The sequence below is a fragment of the Mytilus galloprovincialis genome, chromosome 10, assembly GCF_965363235.1.
Source record: "Mytilus galloprovincialis chromosome 10, xbMytGall1.hap1.1, whole genome shotgun sequence".
NCBI lineage: Eukaryota > Metazoa > Mollusca > Bivalvia > Mytilida > Mytilidae > Mytilus > Mytilus galloprovincialis.
In genome coordinates this window covers 53,824,774-53,849,710 of record NC_134847.1, presented here as the reverse complement: position 1 = coordinate 53,849,710, position 24,937 = coordinate 53,824,774, and the positions used below count along the sequence as shown (strand labels likewise).

Genomic DNA, 24,937 nt, shown 5'->3' with positions numbered 1-24,937 from the left:
GAATGTTGTTTGTTTATCTCTCGTATTATCATTTCTGTCCTTAATCTATAATATACATAATGAATATTCAAATCGATGAAATATCTGTATCAATTTGTTAGCTTTGGGAGTTTTCAATGATTACCAATAACACATACAATATGTACAGCAGTGTACTGCATGAGGTAAAAAAATTACTAGATACATATTTGATGGGATTTGATATTTTAAAACCCAAACGATATATGAATTTAGACAGTTTTTAAATCCCAACTAGTTGTATGTTGAATAGAAATTTAATTTAAAAAAAATAGATAAATTACTAGTAAATCGAAAGTAATAACTGCATGTATTAAATCAATCCAAATTGTATTGCCAATTAGTATGCAGGTAGCTTAGTCAGTTATTATATAATGCTGAGTTAATTCGAATTCGATTCGTATTAACTAATTCAAATTAGCTTAGTTCTCATTTGAAAGGTTTTACGTCCTAACGTCAATTCTAATTCGAATTGAAACGCGCGTCAAATCCGCTTTACTGCCCTTACGACGATAACTTTTAATTCGTATTCAGTAACAAATACGTTTTTCTTATGCGAATTGGATAATTCGAATGTGCCAATTCGAATTAAAAAATAAGAGTGTGTGAACGCGATTAGCGAATTTGATTCTCATTCGATTCGAGTTAAATGTACGTGTGCACGTGGCATAATTAGAATGAACAAATATAAACGTAGCTGAATTTGTATCTTATTACAAATCGAAATAGTATGCAGTTGTAATCAACTTTCAAATTTAACAAACATCGTTTCTACTTCAAACTATTGTAGAGACGTAGAAGCCTTAGATCGGAACATGCTATCATTCTATATTAAGAAATCGCTTCAACCAAATCAACCAATACAAATATAATTGAATTCATTTCCACCAATATCATTTTTGTCGTATCTCCAGGGAATCCAGTTATTCCAATCATTGATCTTAACAGTAATTTCATTCAGTGATCACTTCAATCAATCTTAACAGTAATTTCATTCAGTGATCACTTCAATCAATCTTAACAGTAATTTCATTCAGTGATCACTTCAATCAATCTTAACAGTTATTTCATTCAGTGATCACTTCAATCAATCTTAACAGTAATTTCATTCAGTGATTACTTCAATCGTTCTTAACAGTAATTTCATTCAGTGATCACATTCATCAATCAACAATAATTTAATTCAGAAATAACATTCATAAAGCAGTTAGCTAAACGGTAATTCTATTCAGTGATCACTTCCATTGATCTTAGCAGTAATTTCATTCAGCGATCACTTCAATCGATCTTAACAGTAATTTCATTCGGTGGTCACATCCAAAATCATCTTTGTGGAATCAGTAATTTCATTCAGTGATCACGTTCATCCATCTCAATCATTATTTCATTCAGTGAGCACTTCATCGATCTCCACAATGATTTCATTCAATGATTACAATCATCGATCAAAGCAGTAATTTCAATCAAAAATCACATTCATCGATCCAAACAGTAATTTCCTTCAATGATCACAGTCATCGATCAAAAAAGTAATTTCCTTCAATGATTTTATTCATCGATCAAAACAGTAATTAACTTATTTCAGTGATCACTTTCAAAAAAGTCTTCCAAATCGAGATCGGCCTCTGGAAGCTTTGATGACCTTCTTTCTCATCTGCATCATCCGTTAGGGTTACATTACATTAGAACTATTCTTTTTTCACTGCCGGTTAATTTTCTAAAATGTTTGAGAGATTATGCACTTGACAAAGGAGGTACTAATACATGTCAGTATAATTTGTGATGTAGCTCTTTTCCGTCTCTTTAAACCAGTAAGATCGGAACCTTTACATGAGGAAAAGAGGAAATTCCTTCCTGTTCACTTTAACAATAGAGGAATTGATGCAATCAACATCAGCAACGTTCTACATCACAAGGAGGTGACATCTAAAATTCCTATTTATTTTCAAAATCAGTCTGTTCCTATTGTATCCTACAGTTACACCAAAACCATTGCACCCAAAATATTTAACTATAAACAAGCATTACAGGACCTTGATTTAGAACAATACCTAAATAAACCTCTGACATGTGACTGTTCCAACTCGCCTTACAATTACAGCCCCTCTGGCCATGTTATTACTGGGGATCTAAACATAATTCAACATGAAAATCTCCGAAAGGTGATTTCTCGTGGTCCTAAGTTTAGAGAACCCCAACACATCAATTGGAACCATAACTTCAAAATAATTATGGATTCCATTGAGAACTACGCCAGAGCATGGGCTAAGCGAGAAGAAGTGCAACTGGACACTTTGTCAGAATGGGTCAAAACAATCAGGTCTCTGATAAAACGTCGCATTCATAAGTTGAAAAACTGTGTGAATGATCGACCTAAGTCCATTTTCAGTGACAAAGAGGCTGTGAAATGTCTATCATCTCTTCAAGATAAGTATGTTGTTGTTCCTGCGGACAAAGCTTCAAATAATATTGTCTTTGTATGTAAATCGTATTACTACGAGTGTCTTATAAAAGAATTAGGAATAAATGAACACTCAGGTAATCCCACATACAAAAACATATCATTTGACAAGGATGAGATTTTGGCGAATCATAAGTCCTTCATGGCTTCTATGAACATTGCATTGAACAACAAATAGGAGGACTTACCTTGTTTGTATTGGATACCTAAACTTCACAAAATTCCGTACAAACAACGGTACATTGCCGGCTCATCTGCTTGTTCTACTAAAGAATTGTCCATTAGATTGACTAAAATTCTGTCCGCAGTTAAAGAGGGTCTTCAGATATACTGTGAAACTGTTTACTCACGTAGTGGTATTAACCATATGTGGATTCTGAAAAACTCTAAAGAACTTCTGGATAATTTTAAATCTCGGTCTTTTTCTGAAATTAGTTCTATTAAAACTTTTGATTTTTCAACCTTGTATACAACCATTCCCCATGTGAAATTGAAAACCCGTCTAAAAGAAATAATTCACAATGCTTTTCATCATAAAAATGGTAGAATACGCTATAAATTTATCACTTTGGGATACCATAAGGCATATTTTGTTAATAAGGAACAAAAGGGTAAAACATACTACACAGAGGAACAAGTGATCAGTATGCTGGAGTTTCTTATTGACAACATATTTGTTGAATTTGGAGGTAGACTTTTTCAACAAATTGTCGGCATTCCTATGGGAACGAACTGTGCGCCTCTCCTTGCCGACCTCTTCTTATTTTCATATGAATCGGAGTTCCTTCAGACACTTGTCAAAAACAAGAAGATCAAAGAAGCCAGGTTATTTAATTTCACTTTCAGATATATTGATGATGTTCTTTCCATTAACAATCCGAACTTTTCTGATTGGATTCCATTAATATACCCACCAGAACTAGAAATTAAAGAGACCACAGACACGGCTTCCTCTGCCTCATTTTTAGACTTATACCTCGAATTTGACATACACAGTCATCTCAGTACCAGAATCTATGACAAACGAGACGATTTTAATTTTGAAATTATCAATTTCCCCCACCTTAGTAGTAATATACCAACTTCACCTGCATATGGAATATACATTTCCCAACTTATTAGGTATTCAAGAGCTTGCAGCTCCTATTCAGACTTTGTAAAACGTCACCAGTGTCTGAGCAGAAAATTGATGAACCAGGGGTATGTCAAAGAACGTCTCGTCCTTTTTCTAAAAAAGTTCATCGGAAGATACCCAGAACTTGTTGATAAATATTCCGTATCAACTTCACAAATAATACAAGATGGTCTTGAAGTATAGATTTTGCGTACTGACGTTTGTTATCATCTTAATTACGTATTATAGTATTCTTTTATATGTCTTTTTTAGATATTCATTTGAAGTGACTCTGTGGTTACGTAAAACCACATACTTTGAACGGCAAAATTATTTCATTTATTGATATTACTTTTACTTAAGGATCTTGACATACTATGAATGACTAAACTATTTTATTCAATAAGACTACTTTTTCTGTTTAGTCTGTTTTTTATGATATACATTTGACGTGAAACTGTACTTATGTATCCCGTCATACTTTGAACCACACCATTATTTTATTTATTATTATTACTTTTACTGTTAAATCAGGTTTTTGTTATATCTACTTTACGTGAGTCTGCATTTATGTATGCCGTCATACGACAAAATTATTTTTATGTCTACCTGTGCGAATTTCAAACGCGCAATTTTACACCAGTAATGAAAACCTTCTATCATTTATGGGTAGACTTTACATAGATAAATTCAGCCGTATTTGACGTGAAACTGTACTTATGTGTCCCGTCATACTTTGAACCACACCATTATTTTATTTATTATTTTTACTGTAAGTCTGTTTTTTGTTATATCTACTTTACGTGAATCTGCATTTATGTATGCCGTCATACGACAAAATTATTTTTATGTCTATCTGTGCGAATTTCAAACGCGCAATTTTACACCTGTAATGAAAACCTTCTTTCATTTATGGGTAGACTTTACATAGATAAATTCAGCCGTATAAGAAAAGCAAAATGAGAATGTTAAATTTGATGTATGCCTTTTTGTGCTACTTTGTTACATTTGTTGTTTATGTAGTGATATTAAGATGATAACACAATATTGACTGTTGTACCCCTATTTTTGACATTTTTACTCTTTGAGTATGTTTGTTTTGTTCATGCATCGTTGACAATGTAATGGAATTTGATGCGACTGTCATACAAGTGAGAGGTTTAGCTAGCTATAAAACCAGGTTCAATCCACCATTTTCTACATTAGAAAATGCCTGTACCAAGTCAGGAATATGACAGTTGTTATCCATTCGTTTGATGTGTTTGGACTTTTGATTTTGCCTTTTGATTTTTGATTTTCCTTTTTGAATTTTCCTCGGAGTTCAGTATTTTTGTGTTTTTACTTTTTCATCGATCTTAACAGTAATTTTATTTGGTGATCACATTCATCGATCTTAACAGTAATTTCATTCAGTAATCACATGTATCGATTTTAACAATAATTTACTTCAGTGTTCCTTTTCAACAATCTTAACAGTAATTTCATTTAGTAATCATATTTATCGATATCAGCAGTATTTGTATTCAGTAATAAATCATATTTATCGATCAAAACAATAATTTAGACAGTGAAAACTTTCATCGATCTTAAAAGTAATTCCATTCAGAAATCACAATAATTGATCTTAGCAGTAATTTCATTTAGTGATCAAATTCATCGATCTTTACAGTAATTTCATTCAGTAATCACAATAATCGTTCTTCACAGTAATTTCATTAGGTGATCACATTTATCGATCTTACCGGTAATCTCATTCAGTAATCACAATACTCGATTTTAACAGTAATTTCATTCAGTGATCACATTTATTGATCTTACCAGTAATTTCATTTAGTAATCACATTTATCGATCTTAACAGTAATTACATTCCGTGATCACTTCAATCGACCTTAACAGTAATTTTCTTCAGTTATCCACGTCCATCAATATTAACAGTAATTTCATTAAGTAATCACATGAATCGATCTTAACTATAAATTTCATTCAGAGATTACTTCCATCGACCTAAACTATTTTATTCAGTAAGCACATTTATCGATCTTAACTAATTTTTTTCAGTGATCACATTTATCGATCTTACCAGTAATTTCATTTTGTAATCGCATTTATCGCTCTAAATAGTAATTACATTCAGTGATCACTTCAATCGACCTTAACAGTAATTTCCGTCAGTGATCCACTTCCATCGATATTCACAGTAATTTCATTAAGTTATCACATGTAATGATCTTTACAGTAATTTCCTTCAGAGATTACTTCCATCGACCTAAACAGTCATTTGATTTTGGTGATCACTCCCATCGATCTTAACAGTAAATTTTTTCAGTGATCACATTTATCGATTTTACAGCAATTTTATTCAGTTATCACTCCCAGCGATCTTAACAGTTATTTTATTCAGTAAACATATTTATCGATCTTTAACAGTAATTTCTTTCAGTAATCACGTTTATCAAACCTAACAATAATTTCACTTTCAGTAATCACGTTTATCGATCCTAACAATAATTTCACTTTCAGTAATCACGTTTATCGATCCTAACAATAATTTCACTTTCAGTAATCACGTTTATCGATCTTAACAATAATTTCACTTTCAGTAATCACGTTTATCGATCCTAACAATAATTTAACTTTCAGTGATCACTTCCATTGATCTTTCCAGTAATGTCAATTCATTCAGTGATCCACTTTGTCAATATAAACAGTTATTTTATTCAGTGATCACATTTATCGATCTAAACAGTTCTTTCTTTCAATAATCATTTCCATCGATCTTTTGATTTTGCCATTTGATTAGGAACTTTCCATTTTGAATTTTGCTCGAGTTCTGTATTTTTGTGATTCAACTTTTCGTCAAAATGGAGACTATTACATTCTGAATTTTAATGTGCGTATTGTTATGCGTTTACTTTACTACATTGGTTAGAGGTATAGGGGGAGGGTTGAGATCTCACAAACATGTTTAACCCCGCCGCATTTTTGCGCCTGTCCCAAGTCAGGAGCCTCTGGCCTTTGTTAGTCTTGTATTATTTTAATTTTAGTTTCTTGTGTACAATTTGGAAATTAGTATGGCGTTCATTATCACTGGACTAGTATATATTTGTTTAGGGGCCAGCTGAAGGACGCCTCCGGGTGCGGGAATTTCTCGCTACATTGAAGACCTGTTGGTGACCCTCTGCTGTTGTTTTTTATTTGGTCGGGTTGTTGTCTCTTTGACACATTCCCCATTTCCATTCTCAATTTTATTATCATCTGTAAACTTTTTGAAGTCATTTAATGTGTGTTTTGATTACTCACAAGAGCAGAACCAAGTTTTGTTTTGTATTAATATTATTATATTCTGGTAAATTGGCTCAGATCCTTTATAAAACAGTACAGGACAGGGGACTTTAAGTCTTGAAATAATTACTTTTATTATGTATATTAATAATCTTGCTTATATTGTTGATTTTTGTTCTGCTACGTTTTGTCATATGATATAACGATCCAGCGCCCTCGTGGGGAAAATCGTTGACTACTATTCAGACATTTTATATATGTATATATACAACTCGTCTAAACATCAACCCAACAATGTTAGATCTGTAAATATATATATATATATATATACTGAGTGCAAATGAAAACACAACACTTGGTTTTTTAAAAATAAAATTTATATTAGAAATGATAATCTTTCAAAATAAATTGTTCTTGAAAATTAACAATTTTATCAATAGATCGATATCAAAACAAGAATGTTTAATGGTCAGTTTACCTACTTCGATGTTTATGCCAGACGGTTGTTTAGATGTTACTGCGGAAAGACTGTGGTGCTCTTTAACAATTTCTGTGGAAATGGTGCTTTACTGAAATTGCTCCAAAGGTTCTACCGTGACCACCAGTGACCTTTGGACAGCCATCAGAGTCGGTATCGGATATGTTAAAGACCAAATGTATCGGTCTTGCTGAGAGTTTCATGATTTTTGTACCCCGGGATGTGGCTTATCATTGAATGATCCATTTTGGTTTAAATTATGGATGATTTGGGTTATTGTAAACGCTACGACTTCAGTCTTCTCATAATTGTATGCTGTAAAAGGCTTCATTGGATCATGCCCAAAACTGCATGTCGCTGGTTGTCAGAAGGTCCTGGCATTTACTCAGATGTGTATTGCAGTTTCTTAACAATAAGGGCGGGAAAATTCATGACATTAGCCCTGCTTTAAATGACGAAATCGTGAAAATGGTGCGTATGTTGAAACTTGGTTTATGTCCGTTCAAAATAACCCTTACATGCATTTATTCCAAAAATCACTCAACCGTAAAGTTGTTGACAATTGTCTTAAAAGTAATTTTCAACCAACTATACAATGTTCTAATATAAATAAAATAAAAATTATAAGATTTTTTTGAAAAACATGTGTTGCGTTTTCATTGGCACTCAGTATATATATAAATATATGGTATAATGGCAATAGAGAAATAAGTTGAATTGAACATAAACAATGTATTTTTGCAACTATCAGAAAACTCCCCAGTGTAAGGCAAAATTATGCACAGGGCACATGCTACAAAAAAGTTAAAACATTTTTTTTATTTTTTTATTAAAACAAGTAAAATCGATTTTTCATAATATATATTACTAGCTGTATGTAATTCTTAATAGTTTTGTAACAACTGGTTATAACAACAAAACAACTGCTTTCCAAGTATCAAATACTGTACTAAACTAATATTCTAGATCTTTTACAAAATTAATGTAAAATGTTTTTTTCTCCATATAAATATCTAATGTTTTTTTTTATTAATGCTTCAATACTACACTACAGATGGGAAATTCTTTATTTGAACAAGCCTCAATACAAAATAGATATTCAGGTATAACACACTGTGGATTCATTTATCTTTAAAGGTACCAAATTTAGTATATGGGGGAAAATCAAGTTTTGTGGATATCAAAATTTGATGGTGTTGTTATAAAATAAAGAAGCTTTTAGAAAACATACAAACTCAAAGTTCACCTTTACCCATGAAAAAAAGAGGGTATCATTCAAGTAAAAATAAATCTGTAGTATAAACTGTTTTTTTTTTATTATGACCTCATATATGCATAGAAAGAGGCTTAACAATCAAAATGAAAGCTTTTTCATTCATACTGTCTGGCTATCTTTATTCCTTTTAATTATTAATACTATAAATACTATGGGTATCAACAGACAGACCTAACAATTTTATATGTAAAAAAGTCACTTAAATAAAAACTAGTGAAAATACAGACCTTCTTGCATTTCATCCAATACAACCCAAATCACCTTTTTTTTATCATATGTCTTATTCTTTGTTAAACTCAAGCTTGCTTTATAAAATAGAAAGCTTACATAAACAATAATGTGTCCATAGAACTCGGATGCCCCACTCGCACAATCATTTTCTATGTTCAGTGGACCGAGAAATTGGGGTCGAAACTTTAATTTGGAACTAAAATTAGAAAGATCATATCATAGGGAACATGTGTACTAAGTTTCAAGTTGATGTAACTTTAACTTCATTAAAAACTACCTTGACCAAAAACTTTAACCTGAACTTCGCTTTATCATTTTCTATGTTCAGTGGACCATGAAATTGGGGTCAAAACTATATTTTGGCATTAAAATTAGAAAGATCATATCATGGGGAACATGTGTACTAAGTTTCAAGTTGATTTAACTTCAACTTCTTAAAAAACTACCTTGACCAAAAACTTTAACCTGAAGCGAACTGACGCACAGACGGACGAACGGACAGACGAACGGAGGCACAGACCAGAAAACATAATGCCCCTCTACTTTCGTAGGTGGGGCATAAAAATAACTGTAGCATAATAATAAATGACTAGCTTCTGGATATGAAGTAGAACTCCTTAATACCAAATCTTAAGTAGTATACTTTTATACTGACATTCATAAATGTTGGTTAAATATTCTATGGTATCTATAACATGTATAAATGAATGTAATTCTAATAAACAACCAATATATTTTTTTCAAGTACATGCATCTTGTTTTCTGTTGACTTTCTTAACCCATTCCTCCACGGAATTATGTTTTTTACATACTTGATTTGCATAGGATTTTTTCAATAGAAAAAAATCATCGGGTTAAAAGTATTAATGCATTGTGAAAACGAATATTTCGTCAATGAAATTCTAGTCAGATGTTCTCATAAATATCCTTTTTACACTAGATACAAATTTTATTAAGTCTGATACAGATTTTTCGTAGGCAAGAAGATTCAACTGAGGCACAATAAAGGCGTCATTATGGAGTAAAGGGGGTGACATCAAACGGCGTCATTATGAAGGAGAACTGACGGATTTAACCTCATGGTTAATACTTTAATATTGAGGAAATATTTAACACAATTTTTATGTTTATGGTACATTAAGTATATCATATCTATCTGTGATCTTGAAACTGAAATCTTTTACAACATTAATTAAAGACAAATAGTTATATTCTCGAAATCTAGTAATTCTTTTTGTGATTACAAGTTGATTTAATACATTGCACCCAACAAATACAAAGCATAGTTTAAATCAATAAAAAAACCTTTACATAAAATCTTTCATCTCTCACCATTATTTAACAATATTGCAACAGTGATATTAACACATAAATTATATAATGAAATAGTAATAAATAAAAACATACAAATCAACAGACATTCTTGCTTGAAACATTTACACGTAATACTACTGGGAGTATTCACTAAGTGATAATCCTGTAAATGGTACTTCTACAATTCTAAAATCTTTTTTCCATTTACTTCCACTAGGAAGTCATCAACAAAATTATTCTAACTTTATAATATAGACTTTTGAGTGTGAAAGCTTTTATTTTTCACAACACGTCATTTTCTTGCAAATAGAGTAAGATTGGTAAACACAAAGTATCTAGTTATAGTAAAATTAAATTGCAAATATTCCATTAATACTGAGAACTATAGTTACCTGTATTGTGTTTTTAATTGTGCAAAATATTTCCATATCTTTAGTATAGTTTCATGCAATTATGTACTTGGTCAGTCCCAATTATTTTTAATATTTTGTATATTCAAACAGATCTTATGAGAGAATATGCTGGACATATTTATGTTTGTGTGATCATTAAAGATAATTTGGCGTAAAGCTGCTTGGTTTGATTTCGTATCATAAGTCATAATAAGAGAGGAAATTGTGGTTTTACAAAATCTATTGCAACCAAGACAAAACTATTTGCCACAAGAGGTTGGCTGAGAAAAAGTATATTAAAGTAAAATTAAGAAATAAGAATAAAACTATTGGAAAGGTGAAAATTCACTTGAACAAACAATGCATGATTTAGTCTATCATTTTCTGTGTCCTTGTGTAGATTTAAAAAAAATACTGTAAATTCAGAATTTATTGCGTTGTTTTTTTTTATTGAAATAAAGGCGACAGAGTTATAATCGCAATAATTTAAACTCCTATTTGAATTTTCTTATATGAATTAAATAGGATTTTTCTCAATATTATAAAAATTAAAATCACTTTTTTATCGAAAATAACAAAATTGCAATAATAAATGCTCACAATAATTTCTGAATTTACAATATTGGATTTAGGAATGTGTCTCTGGATTAACACCTTAGATTATTGATAAGACTATTCTACATCACGTCATACTTTTTTTGCTTTTTGCTGCTATATCATGGAAAAACTTATCACGTTTGTTATGAAGATATTGCACAAAATTATTGACTCTATTTTCTCTGTCATTTGCATATTGTTTGGCAAGTGTATGTATAGATTCAGTTTCTGATTGGTCCATTTGTTGAGCTACAATTTCATAATCATTTTCTCTTTGTAATCGTATTTGGTCAGCTTCATTCTGTTCTTTGGCCTTCTGAAAATTGAAGAAAAATTGAAAGCAATTAAACAAAAATAGTTACAGGATGAAAGGAAACATTCAAAGACATCTTTATATCATAATTACAAATGAAGCCTAAATAACAGTTAAAATATAATGAATATCCTGATATAATTGAAAATGTCATATTGAAAAGCAGTTTTTAGAACAACAAAAAATTGTTAAAGAATATAAACTAATCCAAGATTTTGAATATTTTTGATATTATAATTCTTGGATAGTTATTTCTTTTTATAACATTAAGGCGATGATTAAGCATGGACATTTTAGGCCAAATAAAAATATATGTGTGGTTCCAGTAACCCTACCGTCCCTACTTTTTCGGCTTAAAAATAGCCTACCCTAAAGATTTTATTGTCATTTTTCATTAAGCACTGTTAAAGTCAGAATGTTGCTCCCATAGACTCAATGTAAAAAAAAAAAAAACATAAAATAAAAAAAAATCCCTACCTACCTACCCTAACTTTTTTTCAGATGTAACTGGAACCACACATACTTTTTTATTTGGCCTTAATGGAAATAAAATAGAAAAAGCAAGAACTATAACTTTCACAACCAATCTAATAAAAGAACAGAGTTTCAATGCCCATAGAATTGCACATATTTCACCTGTTAATGGCACAAGGGTATAAACTTAAAATATTTTCCAGGTTATTAATGTTCCAGGGGGCATAACTCATTAAAAGATAATTTATCGGAACTGATTTTTCAAACTTGTTTGATCATACTTTGCTGATATGAAGCCATGATATATAAGACATAAATATATGAGAAGAATTGTTCATGTGTAGCACTAACAAGGAATGACAGATGCCTGGAATTTCTATGTCTCCCAACAATGTTTGTCGCAGTTGAAAATAAATTGTATGTTCATTAATTTTATCTGTTTTTTTTTCTTGTTTCTAGAAATATTATTTCCTCTACATTTCAACACCTTGTTTTTGGTGGATTTATTTTTAGTTTTGCATACAAAGCATCAGATGACTCGTCAAAAAAAGAGAAGGTGGGTAATATTTTCTGCCAAAAGTTTCAGGTCATCATAAATTACTTTTATATCTGAAAACTGATTACCTGAAGTTGCTTATAGTTTCTTTGGTAATGTAAAATACATCCATATAAATGCCACCTGCTGAATTCTGGCCATAACACTTTTACAAAAGCTAAACAACTGTATGCAGTCTACAACAAAGAAAATTCCAATTATGAAAATTTGAAGCACAAAATGCAAACAGCAAAAAAAAAAAAAAATAAAAAATATATATATACTGTAAATTCAGAAATTATTGCAATGTTTTTACTATTGGGAAAAGTGCAAAAGAGTTGTATTCTCAATAATTTAAACTCGCATTTCAATTTTTTTTATATGCATAAACAGGATTTTTCTGAATGTTGCAAAAATTCAAATTGCATTTTAGTCTAAAATGACAAAATAGCAATAATAAATGCACGCAATAATTTCTGAATTTACAGTAATCAGAAATCAATCTTAATAGAAATTTCAATTTCTGTGTAAAGTGGTTCTTAAATTAATTTATTTATATGAATAATAAAATTGATGTTAAGCTTGAAAATATGATGTCATTCTTTGGGGTTTAAGTTGGGAAAATGTTCCCATGCTTACCTGCCAAAGTAAAAAATCACTAAGTCTAACTTCTCCTGATGTTCTTACAAGGAGATCTGGGTTGGGAGAGCTTCCTGTATACAGACTTTTTTCTAATAATGCTTCTGATACATCGCTAAAAATATATTGAAAAGTCAAGCTATGAACTGAAAAGTTGCAATAAAAGATTGAAAATTTGGTACTAAAAATTTACCAAGCTATCTTTCAAGCTTCATTGGTACAGGATAGCCATATATAAATTTCTTATTCATAAAGGCCTATCTAGACTAATCAACTAATACATTAGCAAGTCAGGTTATATTTATACAGTTACCTACCCTTCTTTCAGCACTTCTGAATTTGAATTTAAAATTTCAGTCATAAATATTTTAAAACAGAATGAAGGGAACTTTGTTTTTTGTATATATTTTGAATCAGATCCAATTTAAATTTTCATGATATGTCCACTTTGTATCCAGTGTGTCAAAAGCTTTAAAAATTTAGCATTGGTAAGTTTTTGAGAATATTTTTCAAAAGTATGAAGTAATCATTTGTCAAAAACTTCATACTTCAACTTCATGATGATTAGCAAACATAATGAATTTCTGATATTTGAATTTAATATATGTTGTAATATAGACTTTGAATTTTTTATGGATTTTCAATATTGATAAAATTGTAGAAAAAACAAGTGACTTAATCTCTTTTGAAGACAAAGCTTGTTTGCTGTGGAAAAGAATATTATTGTTATGAATTCTTCAAACTTATTTTTCAAAACTAAAACTGTACCTGTCTTTTATCAATCCAAGTGATACACCCTCTGCTATTTCTTTCATAGCTGTACACATCTCATCTCTAGAGGTATAGGCAAAACAAACATTCAATATGGCCCTGTAAGTATACAAAATATATAAAAAATGGAATATTCATTAATTTTAACACTGAAAACATGTTAGATATCTTTTAACTGCGATGTGAAAAAATATAGGACATCTCCAGGGGTCATGTTCAAAATTCTTAAAATGAACCATGTAAACAAAAAGCTCAAAAACTTAAAGAATTTCAGCTTATGATTATTTAAACCACTTATTTGACAATAATTATCAAAACATATACTGTTTTGTGTCAATATTTCCTATTTTCAAATACAGTGACAGACATGTTTGATGGCAGTTGTGAATGTGATCTGACATAACAACTCTGAAAAGATTTTAAAAATGTTCTGGGTTTTATTTTACCTTTGTCTTCTTTAGAAGTTTCCTTGAAGATTGAAATCATAAAAGACTACTGGAGCTAACTTTGGTTTCTATCTGTCTTGTGGTTTTAAAGGAGTTGATCTTTGTATTAATTTACAAATGATGTCAGGGCTATTCCAGAAAAAAATGTATGGGGGGGGGGGGTTGGAAGGCACTTTTTGTCAGCATCCGCCAGCCAGACAATTGGAATTGAGACTTATAGTGCATTATAGTGTGAAAAGTTGCTCTGATACCCATCACCCATGTATTATTCATATAATGTGCCTTCCAACCCCCCAACCCCCCATACATTTTTTTCTGGAATAGCCCTCAGTACAAACCTGGTATTATCTTTAGAGTATGTGACAACCTCTGCTATAATTTCCTGTATATCATTGGGTAATAAACTAACATTCCCAAGCACACGGACACATACACCATACTCCTGTATCTTGTCTCTAAAAAATAAAAACACAATTTATTTAAATGATTAGCAAACATAATTTTTGGAAAGTTGAAAACATGCTTTGTTCTTAAACATAACACTGTACTAACAAAAACATGTATACTCTTTCAGGTTTTTCTTGAAATTCACTTCCAAAAAAAACCTGAATCAGATTTTAAATTACAAGTATTTATGAGTTATTTCCCTTGTTTGGAAGTATACTGCTAAATACTGGATTTGTTATAACATGAGCAACACGACGGGTTCCACATGTGAAGCAGGATCTGCTTACCCTTCCTGAGCACCTGAGATCACCCCGACTTTATGGTGGGGTTTGTGTTGCTTATTCTTTAGTTTTTTATGTTGTGTACTATTGTTTGTTTGTTTGTCTTTTTCATTTTTATCCATGGCGTTGTCAGTTTATTTTTGATTTCTGAGTTTGACTGTCCCTTTGGTATCTTTCACCCCTCTCTTCTAAATATACTCCTATCAAATTTATACACAAATTAGGTATTCAGTGGTTATCAAGGTAAGTTCAATTACACATTGGTTTCAATTAAGTGCACACAGTGATCCTTATGTATAGATAGGTTTTGATTGTCAAAATTTGGGCAAAAGTTACTTCCCTTTGTCACTAATTTAAGCCTTCATAAATCAGCCAAATTCAAATTGTTATACCGTGCAAGACTTTTGAAAAAGCTTTTTTTCTGAACAATTTTTATTTCTTTAAGACCTAGTTAATTATAAAATAACTACAATGTACAAACAAGTAAGGATATCTTGTCAGACTGTTGAAAGATTAAATCCTCTGCATTTGTTTGCACCTATCCTAAGTCAGGAACCTGTTGTACAGTGTGGTGAGTGGTTGTCGTTATGTAGAACTTTGGTCTTCTTGTTTGAATTCTTTTACACTAGTTGTTTTCAGGCCTTTTATAGCTTGCTGTTAGGTGTGAGACAAGGCTCCATGTTGATAGGCGTACTTTGACCTACATGTTTTTTTTTGTACATGTATAAATGATTACTTTTTACACATTGGGACTTGGATGGAGAGTTGTTTCATTGGCACTCATACCACATCTTCATATTTCTATTAAATGTAAGTATTACATGTCTTAATTTGGTTATTCAAATAGGAAAACCAACTGTTCATTTCTCCAAAATGGTCTCCAAAATGGTTGCCATGGTTGCCAAGGGAAATAACTATGGGATATCAATGTCAATTTAAATCTTACTTTTCTTCCATCAGTCTTTTAAACTTTTTCCTTGCAAGTTCCATGAGACAATCAACCTCTGCTTTAGATCTCTTAAAGTTCTCTATACTAAAGGCATAAACAGTAACTTCTGTGATTCCAATGTCCAAACACCATTCTAAAACCTGTAAAATTTCAAAACAGGTTGTCAGTACGTTTGTGTCCTTATTTGGCCAAAAAAAATATGTACAGTGTAACCTGTCCAATCAGACACCTGATTATTCCTACATACTGCTTAAACAGACACATTTTCATGGTCCAAAAATCTGCCTATTCTTGCAGAAAAAAACAGAATGTTCCGACACCCTGCTTAATTTGGACATCTTTTTCTGGTCTTCCAGGGTGTCAGATAATAAAGGTTGCACTGCAATTTGGTCTACATGTAACAAAATCATAGGAAAAATCAAATGTATCTAATGAATTGTTGCTTCCAAATCTTTTGAATATTGTCATCTATCATGTCTATGAATATTCATCTCAATTGATTTTAACATTTTTAAGGTCAAAAGTAGGGATGAGATTAACCATGTTAACAATAAACAAAATACTGCTTTGCTTTAATACATTATTTTGAGAATGAGAAATATCAAACTACTTAAAATTCATAAGATAGATGTTGTTCACCCCCTTATAGTTACTTATTTTGTTTGTTTCTCAAATAAGCCTGGTACCTGTCAATCACTTAAAAATTGACCAATACATGTACATGTATCTGTCTATGTTAACATTAAACATTTAAAAGTTGTCATTCTTCTAGGATCTTTATAACAATTATTGTCATTTTTTACAGTACATATTTCTAAAAACCTTGTCCTTTCAAAATACCAATTGGAAAAAATGTTTTCCCATCTACATTCATCAAACATGTCAAATTGATAGATCTTCAATGTAACAGTGAATAGTTTTAGTCTATTGCTAGTGAAAGTTTGTTTGTATAAAGAAAGTAAGGTGTAATACAAATTTGACTTATCATCCACTTCCATTGATTGTCTTCAAATGTATTTTGTGAAATTACGTGACATTGGAACAATTTCGAAGACCTACATATACTTATCATCATGATCAGGAACACAGCTTGCTAACAAAAACTTTGACTTGAATACGAAATTGATTGGTTTGTTGGTTTTATTTTCAGACTAGCAAAGAAGATAACTCTCCATTTATTCCTGATTTCAATTGTGAGTTTATAAAAAAACCTTCGGAAGTTCAAATATAAAATACAATGAATATAATACCTCTGTAAGTTTGTCAAAACCTTTCAGATGACCCTCAGCTCGTTCCATACTATTTTTCACAGCGAATCTTCTATTGCCATCCATTATGACGGCTACATGTTTAGGAATTTGTCCAAACCCAAGGACCCTTAAACACATTCTGTGGTACCATGCCTTAGGCTGCTCTGGGAACCATGTTGACATATTGAAGCTGTTGAAATGAAATATTGATATTTTCAGAATCATTGAAAGAACAACTTTCAATCAATTAATGAAACATGACTATTTAAAAGGTACAGGAACATAATTATAAACATGGAAAAAATCAATATAAGATTTTATTGAATCATCATAAGTAGTTTTCCTTGAAACTGATCTCATAACATGTATAAAACTATGCAAAAGTTTTTAAGTCAATAGACCTTGACTGAGAGGACAGGCCAACTAATCTCTATGGGAAAAAAAGTAGGGTAAAAGACAAATAATTTATGACTAAGCATTGTGGTTGTCAAGTTCAAAAGATCCAATTCCTATCTGATGTCCAGTTTGTTGGCCCCCAAAACAGAATAATAGCTCCCTTCTGACTTTTCTGTTATGTTCAGGTCTAGCAGGATTCAATAATAGTCATACATGTAGCATTATTATGTTTACTCGACACCAGTTTATGGGTTGACAAAAAAAAAGTTAATTTACTAAGTAATACAGTTGCACTTTATATATCTGCCCAAATGATAGAGCAAATGTATCTATCTTGTATTTATATAATTACTATGCATTAAAACTGAAAATTAAAAAAAAAATTATATTGATAAATTACATTAACATGATTAATGACATGAACAAACCCTATTGATTTTTAAAATTTTACAAACAATACTTCAGGAAGGTTGGTTGGCTGCAAACATGTCAGAACCCAGCCAATTCTGTGTAAGCCAGTCCCAATTCAGGAGCCTGTAAGTCCCTGTTGTTTGTTGCTCTATATCATATTTCAATAATTGTTTTGTACAGAAGTCAGGCACACATTTTTTTGTCTAAATTGTTTGAAATTTGTTATTTCTTTAATTGCTTGCTATAAGGTAGGAGTTTTGCTCATTGGTAATTTGTAGAAGGCCATATAGTGACCTATAATTGTTAACTTAGTTATAATTGTTACACCTAGTCCAAGCCAGAAAAATTAAAATAGCCTTGCAAGACGTCATTATTATTTGGACTAGCAGCCATAGAAAGGCGTCCCAGAAAAAAAAATTTAGCCTTGCAAGACGTCATAATTATTTGGATTAGCATACACCATTTTCTTATTTAAATATTTTTATATCGTACATAAATTATATACAAGTATTGTTCCATAATATGGGGACGAAGTCCCAAATAACAGTAGAAAATTCAATAAAAAAAAAAAAAAAATCGGGAAAATTTTCCCGATATTTTCATTGTACTGATGAACTCAAAATCTTTCAATTTTTTTTTTTTGTCGCATTTTTGAATTTCCGGATCTGCTCAGAAATCTACTTCCGTTTCTGGTCTTGTTTGCATGAGACTTTGAATAAAATGTATATTTATCAGTCTAAGAAAGGAACTCAATACTAATTCATTTTTAAAAATTGTTTGTTATAAAAAAAAAGTTACCTGATGACTGCGTTTCTTTGTTTACATTGAATATGAAGTCACAACTAAAATCCCTAACAACAGAACCAAAATCGGAAACGTTATGTTCTTTGTTTACATTGAATATAACGTCATAACGTCACAACTAAATCCCTAACACCAGAACCAAAATCGGAAACGTAACGGTATTTCTGTTTCTCTTTTTAACATGTTTGATTTATAAAAAAAAAATCATAGACTTCGTCCCCATTCACAGGTTATGCCTGCCTCATATTACTGATACTGGAGATACGAATTTTATGGTCACTAAGTTCAATTGATCCTGAACTTCTATAGGTATTATATTATATTGTTCTTAATTTATTTCACTGTTGAAGCTTGGAGTTCAGAACGTCATGCACCTAGCTTTATAATCATGTTTATAGCTATAATTTCAATTTGAGCTAGTTCTATCTGTCCACAGTTCTTTACTAGAATACACAAAAGGGAATAGACCATAAAATGGCTAAACGATTGCACCATGATAGGTACAAAACATGTATATATATATATAACTTTGTCTACTTAATCTGTTAATTTGAAAAAGTTTAACAACAAATGCTAAAATGTGTGTATGCACATCACAGTGGTCATGAAATCATGTGTAAATATGGTGTATATATGTTAGATGTATAAAATTATTTATAAAACAATAAATGTACAGAATACTTTACCATCAATATATGGTACAATTAACCACAGATTAAATGATGAAACACCAGCTGAGAACAAGTGAGGGAATCACGAAGCGAGGGCTACCCCCATGTGTGACGTAGCACCGGGTTGTGAGTCGGTTAAATTTCAAACATTCACAATATAGTCCGGTATATTTATATTTTACGAGGTGAATTGTCAGCCTCTTTTTATAATGTAAAATAATTCGGATAAATTATACTTTAAAAAGAATACAGTAATGCTCATATTTACAAAACAAAATAGATTTAAATTTTTTAGAATATTATTCTTCCGCGTTTCGATCCATGGCAGTAAACAGAAATGGCGTCGATATCGCTCATTGAATAACCCACACAATTCATTGTTTAATTAAGTTTTAATGATGAAGCGGGGGCCAAGTAGAGAAAACAGAGAAATATCATCAATAGAAGCTGGTAAATTAATGCTTTTATTTTGAATTCGTGTGTAGTTTATACGAATAAAACTGAATCCAATGTACTAGCAGTCTTTCTGTTTTCTTTTCAGAGTTATATTTCCTCATCGCCAGATTCTTGTCTTCTGGACCCTGTTCCGATGCCGCACAGGTAAGTCTTTGGCATTATTATGTCCGTAAGGGTTCATTTGACTGACCTCACACTAAATTTACCCTTTTATTTTCCAGGCACTTCGAAAAGAACTAGAAAAACACAAGGTAAGTGTGCGAAAATTTGTCATGTTTTCAATCCAAATTACGCGCTTTTACGGTAGAAAACGGATAAAAAACGGCAATATAATGTAGAAATTTAATAAGATTTGTTACGGATTGTTCTTGCTGTCATTGTAAACGGACAGTTCCACGGAACATTTGGAATAATGATTTTTTGGAATTTTGTAGCTTTTGCCAAAAAGAATTGACTGGGAAGGCAGGGAACACGAAAGAAGTTTTGAAAATTTGGTGAGTTTTCGAAAAACAAGAAATGGACATTTTTTCCTTTTTCCATTTTTAGAAGATTTGTTCGTCATTTTGTTTCATGTGTTTTATCTGTTGAGTGTTATTTTAAGATATACGTAATTTTCATCTTTTTAAGTCAATTTTATTAAAAAATCAATTGTTTTCATGATTTGCTTTGAAATTGTAATAATTTCTTTGAGGCCATTATCATATCTAATGCACAAGGTCATGTGTGATGTCATTGACCCCAAAGTTCAGATTTATAACCAATGAGAGAACAGCAAGCTATATTTAGAAAGTACCTTCTGAATTTCTCTAGACTTATCATTGATGTGATTGATTTTGTGCATAAAAGTTTATTTGTTTTCCTTTTTGAAATCAGAGACATATAATACGTATTATATGTCTCTGTTGAAATAAATAATTTTGTCAAATATTCCGTACAGATTTTAAATATACAAACAGATTAAAAAATTGAAGTCTTAAACATGAAAAATATTTATAAAAATTTTTGACAACATTGTGTTATTTACAACACTGACTGTTAAAGAAATAGTTTCAAAGTACATTTATTTTTAATTTCAAGGTGTCATCTTTTAGTGTGCAACTTTTTAAAAGTTAAAAGAAAAAGACAATAGACAATATTTTATTGGCACAAAGTTCCACAAACGCATTTACAATAAATGGTAATGACCGAATGGATTTATAAACAATTTACAATACATGGTAATAAAATACAAACAATTATATTTATATGTGAATAAAAGATTGAACAATAATAAATTAAATATTTTATGAGGTAGAGTAATATTTAATATCTTTTAGTTAGACCAAGGATTTGGATAGTAGTATCTTACCATACAAATCCTTGGTTAGACATCAGATTTATTTTTATTATTATCAGGGACTTTTAATTAAACTATTATGATAGTCAACACTTGTATTTGAACATGAAAAAAAATATATCTTCTTTTATTGAATTTTTCATAACCATGTTGACTACAATGCTCTATTTTAGTATTTATTTTTATTGTTTGTCTTTTGAAATCAGTGGAGGATTTAGAGCCCTCCCCATTTTGTAAAAAAAATTTGGTTGATTGTTTTAGGAATCACTGAAGCATGACAGAAGCAGGTCTAAGGCAGTTAGTGTCCCCATTACCATCCCTTATAAAAAATTCTTGATCTGCCACTGGAAGTTTTCTTTTCTATTCATAAAAGTATAATTTCATGGACAATTCAAATCACATTTGTCTTATTTTCAAAATACCGACCACCCATCAAACACCTATAGCTATCAATCAATGAAATACTGAAAATGTTTGTCTAAATAAGTTTCTTTAGTTATCATTAAATGAGAAATGAATAAATAATGGAAATTTAATTTAATTATAATTTTTGCAGGTTGAACTATACCGTCATGTGACATCTAACCATTTATTACACATATGTAAGAGACTTGGACCTTTATTAGATAAAGATATCAAACCAAGTGTATGTGGTGTGCAGTCTTTACTTGGTTCTGGTAGCAATTCTTTATTAAGGACAAAAGACGGTAAGTTGTATATGTTTAACATGTTTTCCCATCTTTTTGGTGAAATGGTTACATGTATGTGCCTTGATCACTATTCACTATTTTAAATTTCTCGATGTCATAGTTATCAACACTTCAGATGTTGCTAAAACCCTCATTTTTTATATTTTTAATATATAAATCACTGTTTTTTAATCAGTCTTGATTGTTGATTGCTTAACGTTCAGTGGCAAATATTTCATGCATGTTCAGGACGAGCCAGTCTTCTAAGAGGTACATCAAAAATAAATCTTTCTTTACAGAGAAATATTGCAATATCTATTAACTATTTTAGGATTTGTAAAGATAAAGTTGTTAAGCTTGTAAAAATTGACAAATTATTAAAAACTTTGATTGTGAATACAACATTAAATGGCCAAGTTACTGGCTATATTATTTTAGCTTATATGAACATTATTGATTTAATTTAAAAATAAAAATAGAAACAGGAGTGTTTATTTTTTACTGAAAAAACATAGAAACTGTTATACAGAATGTTTGTACATGTACAGTGTGATTGTCAGACATCAAAAAATATATATTAAATTATATATTAAAAAACTGGAAACACATGAAATAAATATAAATCATTAATATTATATACATTTACTAAAATTGTATATACGAAATACGAATTTTTTATTTAAGAAAGCTCAATTATGAACATAATCATTAATACCATAGATACAACAAAGAATAACATTTAAACAATCTTAACTAAAATTAACACTACACAAGTATCAAAGTATATGTGTTCCAAGGGGAATAAATCGAGTGTAAAAATATAAGTAATTATTTTACATTATAAGGTCCGAGACCACAATTGTCGTCCCTTGATTTTCGTTGTTCATGAATATAGTCCCTAGTGTTGACAGTGGGTTACTTGCCAATGTTTTTTATACCCCTTCCAAATTTATTTCTCCATATTTTATGCCTCAAATTGCAAGTAGGGGGTGAAATTACACTGTAAAAAAATTTGGGTCCAGAATTTTAAAGGAAAGTAGTGATTTGGTCCAGCTGAAAAAGGTTAAAAATTAGCACTTCGGAAGCTGTCAAAAGATTGCAAGACTCCCTAAACATAAAATTGTCCATATCTTGAGTTAGAGCTGATGAAGTTCTCTATAATTTCGAAATAATTTGTCCCAAAAGTAGTACAACACACTGTAAAAGTTTCATTGAGAAAGCGCAGGTGGGATTTTTTTAATTTTCATTTAGGTTCTAAAAGAAATGCACTACGAAATAATTGTGGTCTGGGACCATAAGCAGCAAACAAAAATTCACACTTTTATTCTAAGTAAAAAACACATATTTAGGTAATTGGCTATACTTTTGCATACATCAGTGTCTTCATTACTTAATCACTATAAAAACAGAGAATTAATATTTGTAGAATTAATAATGTTTTTATTTAAACAGTTGTAGACTAACTCCTTCCTTAAATGAAATTTTTTTTGACAATTTAATAAAAAAAATGTAACTCATCTTCAACCAAATTTATATTACAGTTCTTACAAATCCTGTTATCTAAAGGAGTTTTTGGTGTAGTGTATCTACCAATTTCAATATGAAGTTTATGACTGCTGGTTCTGAACCTGGTCATACTTACTCTATCATTATGTTTACTCCACGACTCAGAAAATAATCAAGAAAAGTGAAATGAACTGTTTAAAAAAAAATGTCATGTGTTACTATCGCATTGTTGTATACAGGTATATCCAACATTACTTTTCACAACCCTTCAAACACCTTTCAGTTTGAATTTCAGACACATATATATAGAACTTTGAATAAGCTGTGAAACTATAAACTTTAATAAATATTTGATGTCTAACATTGGTTTAGATTAAAATATACATATAATTTTTGTAACAACAAGTACACACCCGTGATATCGGGGGCCCGTGACTGAATTAAAGTATATAACTATGCCTAAGCCTTATTTTAGTAATTGGTATTGTCATCTGATAAAGTCATGTCGATTATAAGATACACAGTTTTCTCTGCTTTCAAATCTTTCTGTTTGAACCCGTCGACCTGGAACTTATCAATTTTTGGAAATATTAATTATTTGGAAAACAAAAGGTCCAGGCTATCCAGGAATGGGGTATTTTTTAATCAACAGCATTGTCCTATATTAGTTATCTTAGAAAGTCTTGCTGATTGCTGGATAAACCTACAATAGGGAACAATTTGACAATGATTGAATTTAGTAGTGTCAGCCCTTTGATTATGACCTGTGTATATAGCAAAATCCTAAATACACCGTTTGGTGGTGCGTCTGTCAAATTCGGAACGTACAGATAAGGTAATAGCTAACAGGTGAATATACTATTGGTATCGGTATCGGATTAGACCCGGAACTTGTTAATTATTGGCAATATTAATTATGTGGAAAACAAAAGGGTCTGGAGTGGTGTAATTTTTAATCTACACCATTGTCCTATATTAGTTATATATAGAGTTGAATTCTTTGATTTGTCGTTTTTACCCGATGACGGCTGACAAATTGGACCTCGTAATTTTAGTATTATAGATGTAACAGATGTTTATAAACATACATCATTTTTTATTTGTCAATGATGTCTTTATTTTAAGTACTTCAATTGTAACATACATGACATTATATAAACAGATGGGAGATAAGTCTTATTGTAATTGATTTATACTTTTAGTTTATTAAGTTATTATATTAAAGAGGCTATAGCTACAAGATCTACAAAAAATCTAAAGTATGTTTTTTTTTTATTGTTCAATCATTAAAGAAATTGTATAAGCAAATATGTTTTAACTGAAGTAAATCCCTTTAGATTATTGATTTGTACGTGTAAAAAAAACAGATATCATCATGTATAATTATGATCGTTATACT

At 30.6% G+C, this 24,937-nt stretch overlaps 2 protein-coding genes across 4 annotated transcripts in view; one reads left to right on the top strand and one right to left on the bottom strand.

Moving 5' to 3' along the window:
• Positions 1-8,202: 8,202 nt before the first annotated feature.
• LOC143047845 (dehydrodolichyl diphosphate synthase complex subunit DHDDS-like) lies at positions 8,203-19,692 on the bottom strand. The gene is made up of 8 exons (XM_076221141.1): positions 19,567-19,692; positions 17,270-17,459; positions 16,017-16,159; positions 14,681-14,797; positions 13,894-13,995; positions 13,126-13,240; positions 12,576-12,683; positions 8,203-11,480 (listed from the first exon to the last, which is right to left on the bottom strand). Exons 2-8 carry the CDS (start codon positions 17,450-17,452, stop codon positions 11,250-11,252), a joined length of 999 nt encoding a protein of 332 aa, XP_076077256.1. The 5' UTR covers positions 17,453-17,459; positions 19,567-19,692; the 3' UTR covers positions 8,203-11,249.
• A 158-nt stretch (positions 19,693-19,850) lies between these two features.
• LOC143047842 (PH-interacting protein-like) overlaps positions 19,851-24,937 on the top strand; it is a 64,302-nt gene continuing 59,215 nt past the window's right edge. For 2 of the 3 annotated variants that reach the window (XM_076221138.1, XM_076221137.1), the window contains exons 1-5: positions 19,851-20,001; positions 20,093-20,151; positions 20,229-20,258; positions 20,442-20,501; positions 21,900-22,050. In XM_076221138.1, coding sequence (XP_076077253.1) covers positions 19,947-20,001; positions 20,093-20,151; positions 20,229-20,258; positions 20,442-20,501; positions 21,900-22,050 — 355 coding nt within the window. In that variant the 5' untranslated portion in view covers positions 19,851-19,946. The remainder of the gene's footprint in view (positions 20,002-20,092; positions 20,152-20,228; positions 20,259-20,441; positions 20,502-21,899; positions 22,051-24,937) is intronic. The other variant, XM_076221139.1, reaches the window with a different exon arrangement.